The sequence below is a fragment of the Ictidomys tridecemlineatus genome, chromosome 4, assembly GCF_052094955.1.
Source record: "Ictidomys tridecemlineatus isolate mIctTri1 chromosome 4, mIctTri1.hap1, whole genome shotgun sequence".
In the NCBI taxonomy this organism is placed as follows: domain Eukaryota; kingdom Metazoa; phylum Chordata; class Mammalia; order Rodentia; family Sciuridae; genus Ictidomys; species Ictidomys tridecemlineatus.
The window spans coordinates 89,568,369-89,581,703 of record NC_135480.1 but is presented as its reverse complement, the minus strand read 5'-3'; the positions used below and the strand labels follow the sequence as shown (position 1 = coordinate 89,581,703).

At 36.0% G+C, this 13,335-nt stretch overlaps 1 protein-coding gene across 2 annotated transcripts; it reads left to right on the top strand.

The window, feature by feature from the left end:
- The first annotated feature begins 1,550 nt into the window (after positions 1-1,550).
- On the top strand, positions 1,551-13,222 carry Casp1 (caspase 1). Of its 2 annotated transcripts, XM_021728963.3 has the most exons (10): positions 1,551-1,669; positions 2,284-2,550; positions 4,902-4,964; positions 7,796-7,911; positions 8,551-8,724; positions 9,133-9,367; positions 9,814-9,957; positions 12,146-12,255; positions 12,620-12,723; positions 13,124-13,222. In XM_021728963.3, exons 1-9 carry the CDS (start codon positions 1,663-1,665, stop codon positions 12,716-12,718), a joined length of 1,215 nt encoding a protein of 404 aa, XP_021584638.2. In that variant the 5' UTR covers positions 1,551-1,662; the 3' UTR covers positions 12,719-12,723; positions 13,124-13,222. The 2 variants fall into 2 exon arrangements, with proteins under 2 accessions (XP_021584638.2, XP_040141079.2); XM_040285145.2 differs by lacking the exons at positions 1,551-1,669; positions 2,284-2,550 and adding an exon at positions 4,013-4,772.
- Positions 13,223-13,335: the final 113 nt, after the last annotated feature.

Here is a 13,335-nt window from a genome sequence, read left to right as displayed (position 1 = left end):
GGGATACATTGGCTTTAGTTCCAAGTGAGCACAGTAATGGAGGGTCCATATATCTTCCTTAGCTGGTAATCAGATTAAGCAATGTCTGTGAGTCTCTCTCTGGCTCAGGTTATGGTGCATGTAGGATTTCTCTGCTAGCTGGGCTATAGCATTTGTAGACATGGTAGATTCACTGGTGGCTCTTGGCTTGACACACTTGGCTACAAGTATGGTATATCTATCAATTTTCATGAATTGTGTCATGGCAGATACACTGTGGCCAAACAAGAAAAGTGTGGCTGTCACAACAAGAAAAGTGTGGCTGTCACAACAGCAGAGGCAAGACATCCATCAATTTCCTGGGAATTTTTATATGACATTGAAATACAAGAAGGATTAATAGCTGCATTTTGTATTTAGCCCATTAAATATATTTATAAAATAAATAGGCTAAATTTTCGGGTTTTACTCTGGGATGATCAATGGAACATGTACTTAAAAACAGTGTTCTCTTTGGGCCTTCCTTATCTCCCCTGCCTATACTTTCAGACTCTTCTATATGTCATCACCCACTTTCCAAATTTTTTTTCTCCTTAATATTTAGAATCACTCTAACATTAACAATATTGTAGTTGCATATTGGATTCTATGTTTTCTTCTCCTGTTGAATATGAAACCATGGGGGCAGGAGGTCAGGGCCTGGTTTGATGGAACCCTCAGAACCAAGAACAGTGTCAGGAATGCAGTATATGTTCTGTGTACATTTTCCAGATGCATGAGTGAATGAGTTATATGAGAATCAACAGTCATAGAATTTGCAAATAATTAATTTTGGTGAGTCTTCTAATGGTAAATAAAATTAAAAGCATCATACCACAGATCATGTGCCAGGCAATGATCAATACAATTTGTTTATTTTCACTAATTTATGTTCAAAAGTGTGTAAGTGTGTACCATTAATATAGTTATTTTACATATAGAGCAACACATAAGAAAGTCTAATACCTTGACTAAGAAGAAAATGCTTAAATGTTAAATCCCAAATTCTAGTTCAAAGTATGAGCTTTATAAAATAAATTGGCTAAATTGGGGTTTATTCTGGGATGGTCAATTAAACATGTACTTAAAAACCAGTGATCTCTTTGGGCCTTCCTTCCCTCCCCTGCATCACTATGATACAGTGTTACACCAAGGAGAGCCATCTGAAAAGGAAGAATATTAGATAAGACAAGATTCAGTTTCAGTGAAAAATGTTTCCATTCCTAACAGCAAAACAGCTTCACAGGGACAAATAACTTATGGGACTTGCCTAAGAGCTTCAGGGTAGGGCAAGGGAAGAGTGGTTCAAAGCCTGCAAGAATAAATCACTTTTCTGGATATCACTACTTAATGATTGGGTGATAGTACATTGTGTGAGTCTAATTGTATAAGTACTTTCTCATTCCTTATTCTCCAAGCTTCAGTCCTGTCCTACTCTAAGCTAATCCTGATAGTAATGAAAAAAAGTTTCGAGGATGCACACCCTAATGAAGTCTGAATTTCCGAAATCTGTGTTCTTCTTTACAGAAGCATGTATATGCACGTATGGTGGTTATTTCTCAATATGTGTGCACACCCTGCTGAAGAGGAAGGTGGAATATGCTTTCAGTTTCATATTACATCCGAGGGTAGGAACGAAAAGACATGGCTGGTGAGTTTCTTTTTTTCCCTTTAAAACAACTGGTCTTGAGGAAGAAATAATTTTGAAAGAGACTGGCTCTACGGAAGCTCGTATTAGGTTTTGTGGATACTTAGTGAGCAAAATGAGGGAGAGGGAGGAGGGACAGAAGGAAAGAAGACAAGAAAATTTTCAAAGTTGTCAGAAAGGAAAGGCAAGAGTGAGAAAGGAACTAGTGCTTTACTGGCATCCTGCTGTCATTTTACAATCTTAGTTCTCAAATGCCATTAAGCCTTACAAAGGGAGCAGAATCAGAACAGGATGAGTAGCAGAACCTGTTTTCCCCAAAGAAATTGGGTTGTTATTGTCTCATTGTTTTATTATTCAGATTTGAGGAAACATGGGACATGAAAGGATGACCTCTGCTTTTCAGGTACTGAGAGAAGGACAGTAGCTCTTAGTCTTCAGGCCACTCTATGTGCATATATGGGTGATATTGAAGGGGAAAAGTAGCACAGCAATAGAATAAGAGACAAGATTGAAGTGTGTAGAGAGGGATGTGTTATTGATTAAATCTAGACGATTCTCCATTAATGGTGAAAATGAGGCTGTTTCCTTGAGTTGTGAAATTCCTGTGCTTCAAACAGACAAAATTCTGAAGGAGAAGAGGAGGCTGTTTATCCAGTCAGTGGAAGCTGGCACAATAAATGGCTTGCTGGATGAATTATTAGAGAAAAGAGTGTTGAACCAGGAAGAGATGGAGAAAGTAAGAGCTGAAAATGCTACGGTTATGGATAAGGCCCGAGCTTTGACTGATTCTGTCATTAAAAAAGGGCCCATGGCGTGCCAAATCTTCATCACTCATATTTGCAAAGATGACTGCTATCTTGCAGGAACACTGGGGCTCTCCTCAGGTAAGTGTAAATGACTCAGGCTGAGGTTTGTATAGTCCAAGTGTCTTTGTGCCCAACATCTGATTTCTTGAATTAGTCATGTTTGTTTCCAAGCAGCTTCCTTGCCTTTGACTTCATGCCCCTATTGCATATCAACAGGCTCTTTGTTTCTATTTCTCATGCCTTAGTGGTCTTTTCTTAATTGGAGTTCATTTTCTATCCTTAGTCTGTGGTTCACTGATTTGTTGAGGTTCTTGAGAATATTCTTAAAAACTTCATATTAAATGCTCCAGTCTGTAGGCAAGGCACATTTTTTTTGTTGTTGTTGTTTGTTCATTTTCTTTAAGTCCAGAGCTCTCTAGGCACTAATGAACTTGTATGACATAAAGGCTTAAGATCTGTAATAAATACTTTATAGACATTTTCTCCAAATTTTTGCTTTCTGTGAAGAATAAAATATATCTGGGAAATGGTGGAACACTCTGAATAATTTGAATGTTTGTAGCAAAGTCAAGATTTTTAAGTGAATTTTTCTTTCAATTATGTTCTTGAATTTTCTCTCCTAATATCTACACTAGCACAGTGGCCACCCAGTCATGGATTTCTGTTGCATTTCCCAAAGCTACTGCAGAGGAGAAGTACTGTGAAAGTCAGATGCCTTTTTTTCCTAGGCATTTGGGGAAGTCTTTGCCTATCTAAGCTGACATTACATGTTTCCTGTGTGTAATTAATTTCTTATTTTTCTTTTAATATTTCCTTTTCATTTTATGTCCTCTTCTATCCCCTCAATTAAAGACGACCATTAAATGCCAATAAGGTTCAGAAATGATTGTTGAATAACCAACATGTCATCTCTATCCTGTCAACCCATAGTTCTTAAATTTCAGAGCTACTAACCCTAACCCATAGATCTTGAATTTCAGAGCTATTTGCATAACTCACTGTGGCTATTCTGTTACCTGAAATCTGCCGCTCTCTTGTCTTCAAACAGACAATACTATGGATTCTGGTAGAAATATGAACAATAGGTTTGACTGATTTCACAAAAACCCAAATAATTAAATTGTAGGTTTCCAACATTTTCCTCCTCAGAGTAGTTAGTACTAATGATACTAACAAGGAGATTTGATTTACCTGGGAGAAATAGGGACCGGTAACAAAACTTCTGTTATACACATAAGTGTGTACCACCCTTTGTGTGCCACCTGGAGTGGCCAGTAAGAGTGGCTTAGTGATGAAAGCCCTGGGATTGGTAGTGAAGGGTAGTGAAGACAGACCTATGTTCACATCCTGGCTCCACCACTTTTTACACTTAGGAAATGAAACAATCCATCTGAAATAATGTGTTAATGAGCTATATGAGCTAATGAATTAAGGGCCAGTCCATAAAATCACCATATTACTTATTATTGTTATTAAATTTATTCTTATTTTTGGTCACAGTGACAGAATATGGAGAATACAAAGAAAATCGAGAATAAAGTACAGAATATAGAATATGGTTGGGAACCTAATTCTGATAGTCAAGTTTGCAGGGTATTTTCCTGTAACTTTCATTTATATCCTTTCACTAAATTTATCAAATGCTCTAACCCATGTTTCTCCAGTTTCTCTGGACTATGGAAATATCACTAGTTCACAAGAGTTGAGATTATTAAATTAAGCGGGGAATACATTTGAAAGAGTTTTGAGAATTTTGTGACAAAATCTTATTGATTTTGAATAAAAATCTGTGATTCTGGGTTGATGAACATATCTATGAGAAAACTAAAATACCCCTGAGTCCAAGTATTTCTCTGACAACCTTCTTCCTAGGATGTAAGTAGACTGCTGAGAAATTCACCAACTTCTCTCACACTTGAAACTCGGGTTTGTTCTTCCCTGATTTTGACAAAGGGTCACCTCACCATTTTCTGCTGTGGTAAAATCTAACAAGAGTAAGTGTTCAAACGTAACTGTCTAGCATCATAGTTTTCTTTAAAACCATAGTCTACTCTCAGACAACTTTACTTTGCACTCATATGTAATGCAGTAGAGTTAACCTCAGGAGACATCTTGAAATACACACATCAAGAAAATTATTGATTCTACAGCCAATGATGTCTCATTTCCACTTTTACTATAGAGCCAAGATCAAGGGAATCAGTTAGAAACATTCTTATGTTCTGCCTCAAATGCTAAGGAACTATACTGCCATCTATACCTAGAGGCCTTTTTCCCCCCAGTGATGAGTGTGGTTTCAGGTGAGTCACATGTTGAAAAGGATTAATTATCAATCAGGTCTGTGAAAGGAATTTTTATGGGGAGTATTCAACACCTGGGGCAAAGTTCTTCAGAGATTATAAATTTTAATGTCCTTTATCTTTCTTCAGGTCCACAAACTGGAGATTACTTTAGTATGCAAGATTCCCGAGAAACATTTCTTTCCTTCTCAGGTAATCATGTTTTCAAAGGAAGAACATTCTGTAAACCCCATTTTCCCAGTCATTGACTTAATGCCATAAACCCAGGGTGAGGGTCCCACAGATTTATCCCATGCCTTTTTCTCTTCTTAATCTACTCTTCTTTAGCAGAAGCATTTCTTTCAACTTCTCTATCTATCCATCTATCTGTAAAAATGTATGAACCTATGCCTCAAATCCTAATTTCCCACTTGTGTGTTATACCTCACTATTCAAGTGCCTATTAAAGATGTTTATTCACATCTTTGCTGGACTTATTTATCTAAACTTTGCCAGAGCTGAACTTCCCCTTCTTCTCCCATCCTGAACAGCTTCCAGTTAATTCTGGCTCTGCTAATTGTATCACCATCACTATTTGTTCACATCTGAAATCTAAGATTCATCCTTGGCTCTTTCTTTTCCCTTACCTCTAACTTTCAAGCAGTGGCTAATTTTCATTGACTCCTCTCTCAAATCTGGATCAGTTTCTGCTTTTTTTTTTTTTTTTTTTTTTTACTTCCACTGCTGTATTTCAAAGTCCCTATTCTGTATTTCAAAGCCCAGTAATTCTCCAGTCATTAACTCTAACTACATTTTTTCCTTTCTCACTACATTTATTCTTTCTCTCTTTTGGACTTTTTGCTTCATAATGAAATAAAACCTATTTATTTTTTCATATAGTTCCATCTAACCTTGGTTGGCTTATAGTGTGCAGGCAATAAATAAGTGTTAAAAGACCATTTCATTAGATAATATATGTCATAATTATGATCAGATACTAGTCAATTAGGAAAAATATTTCTTACATTAACTCTGTTCCAGATCCTGTACTGTTAGAGAGTAATGAAGAAGACTAATAATGTTTTTGCTTGGATTGAATTTGCATGAGTACATAAATCTCAAATGAATAAGTATTTAGGTATCTCTATCATCAAATTAAAGTTACCAAAGTTTTAGGAATACAAATGATACTAACATACCTGTATAAGTTAAGACAACATAGGATACAATAATAGAGTCAAAATTTTATAATGTCTCATATAGATAATAGAAAATTGTTTTCATTCAAGACAATTCTGAATTGGCCATTTATTGATCAGCAGCCACTTCCTTCCAACTGTTAACCCAGATACCTAGATATCTTCCATCCCGTGGAAGAAATTATCTGTAACATACAATGCCAAAATAATGTGGCCATAACCATCCAGTTTGTACCATTGGAAAGAATACGGAGGGTCATCTAGGTTCAGCCTAGGTGCATTGCATCAAATGTTCTCACATTACAGTCAGTCACTTGGCTACACCTAAATTCTGGAGTGATTAGCAACATGAACCAGCTGGGTACCATGAGGAAGAGAAGAGCATCTTGTGGTCTCTGTAGATGCTCAGAGTGTGCAGTCTCTGCCACAAAAATTAGTAAAACCTCTTTATTTTACACAATATTAGAGGTAGCACAGAAAAAACTCAGGTCTCAGAGGACAAGCAACATCTTAAGTATTTCAGTGCTGTACCTTGAAAATGGTCGCAGCCTTAAATGAATCCTGACATGGTCAACAGGCACCCTTTTGTTCATTGGTTAAAAAAAGAAAAAAATAAATAAACCTAAAAACAAAAAGACAATTTTCCTTTTGCATGAGTCCATCCTCTTAAAAAAATTTAGTGTTTTTATGTGCTAGAATGGTTTTCCATTCACAATTCTAGACTAATTTAATCCAAAGGTGATTCTTTTCTCTTAAAAATGAAATAAACTTATATTTGGAAGAAATTTAGAAACCAGGAAAGCAAGTATTTCAATAAGTAAAATCATTGCTCTGCTGAGTCAAATAATGGAGAGTATCTCATATATGTTTTCTTAGATGTTTCATGGGAAGGGATGCTAACCATAACTAAATGCACTATCCCACTACTAAAAAAAAAAGTAATTCAAACATTTCTAGTTTTTCCTACTCTTCTCTAGATTTCTTTATGCATAAACAGACCACTCATCCCACATAAAAATTATTTCTATGTGTTTTTTTTCAAAACAGCCATTCTATTTAGCCCCTTTTCTTGGAGTCAACACACATTATGATACCTTGATTTACTTTATTGGGTATACAACAGTTTAAGTTCCTCTTTGAGATTAAATGTAATTTCTCATTGTAACATTTCTCTTCTGAACTACAACAGATTGCATTAATTTTTTTTAGCAAGTGCATCACATTGTTGGATGGTATTGAATTTGTGATCAAATGAAAGCCTCAGGAATTTTTGCAAATCAACTACTGTGAAAACCCTTCTTAATATGTTTATGTGATCAGTGCTTAGTGAAATGAATCTATTTAGTGTGTATCTTGATTTTAGCATGTATCATTCTTCATTACAGTCCTTATATTCAATCTTGCCTCTCTACCTTACATCTGTCCACATTGGAAAATGATCCTGAAGAATGAAACAAAGGCTCATTTAAAAAATATATATCCCTGATGTCTACTATCATGCCTGTTATATGAATTAATAGGCAAATATCTATAGTTTATAAAACATTTTAATATAGTTCCTTAAGTCCTCTACTTCTAACTCCCCACAATTTTATTGTAGGCTTTAAATCTTTCAAATAAATTTATATCTTCAATATTTCTAAAATACTGATTGTTTTCTCAGTATTTTTTAATCATTCATGGCCTTAAGAAACTTCCTTTCTATGTGTTTATCAAAAATATTTTATTATAATGCTGATCCTGACCCTATATCAAAGTACTAGAAGTCTCTGGCTTGGAAAGTGTTCCATTAACAGTGAGCTCACTCCACAACATTCGTGACTAAAAGCTTCTTGTCTCTTGCAGCTCCTCAGGAGATGAAAAGCCACCAAGTTGAGCTCACATCCTCAGGCCCAGGAGGGGGCCTCAAGCTTTGCCCCTTAGAAACAGCGCAAAGGATTTGGAAAGAAAAGTCAACAGAGGTGCTGTGCTCAGAAAATAAAATGAGTGAACTGAAAGACACCCTTGAGACTCTTCTGAAGTGCAGTGCTTCTTCCTTAGAGCCAATTTCCTTGAGATGTTTTGGAGAATAATCGGGCTGCTCCCCTTAAATAGATGATTTTCATCTCTAGAATCCAAGGCTTACATAGAATTCCAAGTTTGGATCAATTTCCTGTGTAAATCATAATATAATAACCGCAACATCAGTGTCTGGTATTGGCTGTGAGTCACACGTTGCTCTAGATTCTTTGCTTATAACAATACTTTTAACCATCAAAATAACTCAGAGTGCTGAAAACATGCAGGGGATTGTAAAGAAATTTTTTCCAAGGTTACACAATCAGAAAATGGACAAGTCAGTGTTGAAACTCAGTAATTCTGGCATTAAAACCTTTGTATGTTTCAAAATCTCATATCAAATTTAGAGTAAGATGCTGAGCTGCTTTTTAGTCATTTGCAAACTCCCAAATTCAGATTCAGTTGCTTTCCCTATTCTTAATCTGGAATTCATGGGATTTGTTTTCTCAATAGGATTAGGGCATGGGAGGCTATTTTAAACATATAGGTTGAATATTGAATTAAAGAGAACAAAACTATTCATCGAATCTCCTTTCTTACAGATTTATCCAATAATGGCTAGGATGACCCGCACTCGTCTTGCTCTCATTATCTGCAATACAGAGTTTGACAGTCTTCCCAGGAGGGCTGGAGCTGATGTTGATATCAGAGATATGAAAATGCTGCTGGAAAATCTAGGATACAGAGTGGATGTGAAAGAAAATATCACTGCTTCAGTAAGGCTTCTAAACTATAAAATCAATAGTCTTATACTTTATACTTCTAAATAATGCTAGCAAGCATGCTTTAGTACCAGTGTGTACTCTCAATTTTTCCTTGGAGGGTGCTTGATATTACATAGCTCCTTCCAATGCAGGAGTCCTTTAGCAAGACCCTGGTGTAACTTTTAAATGCAAAGTGTTCTATTAATTCAACCATGCTCCTATGTTTCTACTAGAAATCTCAGTGACTTCCTATAAGCGTTTCTTTCTTTACTTTATCAGAGAATTGAGACATGAATTTGATTTTCCACGTTATTTATTTTCATAGAATTCCTCAATGAATTCCTTAAGTGTCTCTGCATTAGATCCCCAAAGGACAATGGTAGTAAATCACATGGATTAAAATTCAGTGGTTTCTTTCAGGACATGGCTAAAGAGCTGAAGGCATTTGCTGCCCGCCCAGAGCACCAGACCTCTGACAGTACTTTTCTGGTGTTCATGTCTCATGGTATCCGGGATGGGATTTGTGGCACGAAGTATTCTGAGAAAGTCTCAGATGTGTTAGAAGTCAACACCATCTTTCAAATGCTGAACACCTGGAACTGTCCAAGTTTGAAGGACAAACCCAAGGTGATCATCATCCAGGCCTGCCGTGGTGGTGAGTCCAGCTTTATACATCCAATGTCTTTGTGTCTGTTTCTAATATCAAAGAACACCTGTTATTCCCACTCAATGAGAGTGGCTTCTGTGAATTATGCTTCTGGTTGGTAGTTACCTGTTCCATTTTCAACTAAGGATAAATCACTTTTAGTTTTGAGATTTTAATGCTTGGATGTTGTTAGTTTTAGCATTTTGTTAGGTAAGAATTATTGAGAAGATCTTACATGTGAATATGTCACAATAAATTCCACTATTGTGCATAATAATAATGCATGAATTGAAAAAAAGAAAGAATTATTGGAAAGGTAGCTCTTGAGATGAATGCATGTATGTGTATGTGAGTAAAAGACAAATAAGTGAATGAGTATGGTTCAACAGGGGTTTAGAGGAGGTAGTTCTCTTGGCAGTTGGTAATAAGCAGCTAGCTAAACTTTGTCTTTCCAGAGAATCAAGGGGTGGTGTGGTTAAAAGATTCAGCAGGAGACACTGAAGGCAAATTCTTACTGGATTCAGAAGACCTTGAAGACGATGGAATTAAGAAAGCCCACGTAGAGAAGGATTTTATTGCTTTCTGCTCTTCAACACCAGGTAATGGGTTTATGTGCAGGATACCTTCAGTGGGGTGGGGAGGGTTCTAATAAAGAATTCAGTCACCTGTCAGAGGATAGTTACCTGTATTTAACTTTAGACAAGGATTTTGAAGACCAGTTTTAGGTTTCATCCAGTAACACTTTCAGTTTCCCTCACCAAAGAGACAAAATGAATATATATATATATATTTCACTGAAGTAATAATAAGTTAATCCTCCCATGGAAACATATTTCTTCCTGAAATTGTGAGGGATAACAGAAAATTAAGTAAAAGTATATTTACACTGAAGTAAAACTGAAATCCAATTTCACATAGAAAAAGGTCCACAATGTTGGCACCATCAAGAGTCCAATTGCCTAGACATTATATATTTATAGAAAAATAATGGGGACAAAAAGGTAGACAAAGCATAATTGGACCCTAAACTAGACTGAGTTTTAACTAGAAGTAAGCAGTGTATAAAACAGAACATACCAAATGATTCCAAGTGTAAGCTGTGGAATGTATTGTGACTATATTCTAACCCTTCTATTTAGTACTTGGTAAATTAGTTCTATTTATTTAGCTTCTCTGGGGTTCCTTTTAAAATTCCTTACCTATACATGTGAATATAATATCACTGTTCTAAAGATTAAAAAAGATAATATATGTGAAATATTGAGCATGCCACAGAGTAAAACACATCAAATGACTTGTTATTAAAGATGTTTCTTCTATAATGTAACTCATATGCATTCTCTTATTAAGGATTAAATAGAAATCATTGAGTTCTTTTAACTACTGAATTTTGCAACTTTCTGGGACTTACATTCCCTTAGTCACCTCTGATCCTAAGGTCCTGCTTCTGCTCAAAGAGCTTAGTTTACAGATTTTTTTTCTGTAATAAGAGCCATCCCTCTAGAGATAGCTGGTTCTATATTGTGCTAACCATGTCTTGATACGGAACTCAGTTATTTTTTTAATCAAAACAATAATGCCACGCAAAAATCCCATACATGTTTAGCTTAAGAAATAAGGAGATTTCAGTATTATATGTAGTAGTCCTCTGAAATCCTTTGATCCCAGCCTTCCACAAGAAATTTACCTCTGGTAATAATATAATCCTTTGCAGGCTCTGGGCTTCTTGACACCTTTTTGTTGGTTTCTGTCTCCTTCTTTTATTTGCTTCTCTCACTCCTCTTTTCCACATGACTCCTGAAAACTCCTATTTGGTTATCTTCAGCTTAACTACAGAACCTAGTTCCATGTTCCCCAGCATAAATCCCAACACATCGTGATGTTTTCCTGAAGAAAATTGTCCATCTACTCCCTTAATTTTATAAAGGACTTGGCATTGATACCTGCCTCGACTCTCTCCTATCCATTTCCTTTAACTGGAGAGAACAAAATAAATCAGTTGTGCTTTTAAAAATAATTTTAACTATAAATGTGCATTTTATCATGAATATTGGCTAAAGGATTTGGTCAGAGAATATAGCCACAATTTTATGCATACTTGTTACTATGGCTTTTTCTCTTATGCATGCATTCCTTTGAGTAATTTTTTATATCTCTCATTACTTCTCTGTGTCTCCTGTTACACATGTAATGTTGTTCCTCTTTAGAAATTCTTAACCCTGAAAGACCTTTTGTCCTCCCACAGGATGTGATTTTTCCCTCTTGAACCCATTCTAGTTTGTATTTTCATTGTGCTGGTACTGTTTTCATTCTGTTATTTTCCATTATATATCCTATAACCTCTCAGACATTCGTGACGTGTTATATCTATTCCTCAAATATCTATTTGTATCAGAAATTATTATGCTCCACTTTATAGTTGAGGCTGTGCATTTCAAAGTGAATAACTTAAATCAGAGTCATTAAGTAGCACCTCTGAAATGCACACTCAATCTTCAAGAACCAATCAATCTTCTCTGCTCAATTCTGTCTTTTCCTCTCTTTCTGTTAGATTTTCAGCTACTTAAAACCAGGGATTATGTCCCACTATGTGCATTCTATACAGCATTTTATTGAGTATTGGTAAAAATATAACCAGGAACTTTATGTTAAAAAATTGGCAAATGGTGTGTAAGAAAACAGAACCAACTCAATACCATGCCCCAAGGGGAGTGGAATACTAGAGCTACTTCTCTATATCTAATCAAAATCCTGTAATGAGATTTGGAATGTGATTTTTTTAAACAGATAATGTTTCTTGGAGGCATCCCACACTGGGCTCTCTTTTTATTATGAAACTCATCAAAAATATTCAAGAATATGCCTGGTCCTGTGATCTGGAGGAAATTTTTCGAAAGGTAGGGCTCCAGTTGCTTCTTCCACTCTAGTCCCTGGAGTTGGCTATCCCACATGGAATCTCTGGACTTATTTATCTTCCAATAATTTCATTTCCCCCCCAAAGAAACTCTATGAGGTTCTTTGGTGTGTGGATATACCTGAAAGCCAGATCTAATCTGTTATGGTCCACAATCCCTATAAAACAATCATGTATTTTAACGTTCATTCCACCCTGAGTAGACAAAGTCAGTAAACTCTAATTTGCAATTTTTTTGTTTATATCATTTATCTTACAGTTTTTCCATTGCAGTTTTTCCAGCTTAATTCAAGATTCTCCACTAAGGGAAAAAAAAAAAAGTCTACAGAGTTTCCCTTTTCTTTTAGGTTCGATTTTCATTTGAGCTACCAGAGGGTAGGGCACAGATGCCCACCACTGAAAGGGTGACTTTGACAAGATGTTTCTACCTCTTCCCAGGACATTAAAATAAGTAAGCTGTAACATTATCTGTTTATGTTTATGCATATGTGTGTTGGGGGGGGGGATTCTGAAGTCCCGTGCTAGCCAAGGCTTCTAGGTCTGGTTTAATAAATGGGGAGACACCGAAGGGAGGTCTTTTCTTTTTCCGTTCAGGAAGGTTCTACAGAGTCAGATATTCCTTTCCCAGGGTCAGCTGCTATCAATCAAAAGGTAGTCATATGATTACAAAAGCTCACTTTTGGATGTGCTTTCTTCACCTCCATATGACACAATATTTAAGCACAGTATTTAAGCATAGCATCTGGGCACTATCCTTTGGTAAGTGAGGACTCATGGGTAGAGTGACATCATAACTTGCATGTTATTTAGCAGAACACGTTCTTATACTTGTGTTATTTTCTTTTCCCTAGGAAGCCAGTTTTGTCTTTCTGTACCTGTTTTTGGAGTCATGTCTATTAAAAATAAACATTTCTTTAAACAAGCTAATAAATCTGAGAGAAAAAAAAAAAGTTTGTCCTGCCTTTGTTTTGATTTTTCTATGCTGGAAAGACAGGAGGTGGAATTTAGAGCAGGTATCAGATTTCTTGTCTTGATTTGACCTATAACAGCTGCACTGGCTAAT

Coding starts and splice junctions, on each gene's coding strand:
- Casp1 (XM_021728963.3), top strand. Junction 8,725..9,132: donor AAGAAAATATCACTGCTTCA/GTAAGGCTTCTA, acceptor GGTTTCTTTCAG/GACATGGCTAAAGAGCTGAA. Junction 9,958..12,145: donor TTTCTGCTCTTCAACACCAG/GTAATGGGTTTA, acceptor TTTTTTAAACAG/ATAATGTTTCTTGGAGGCAT.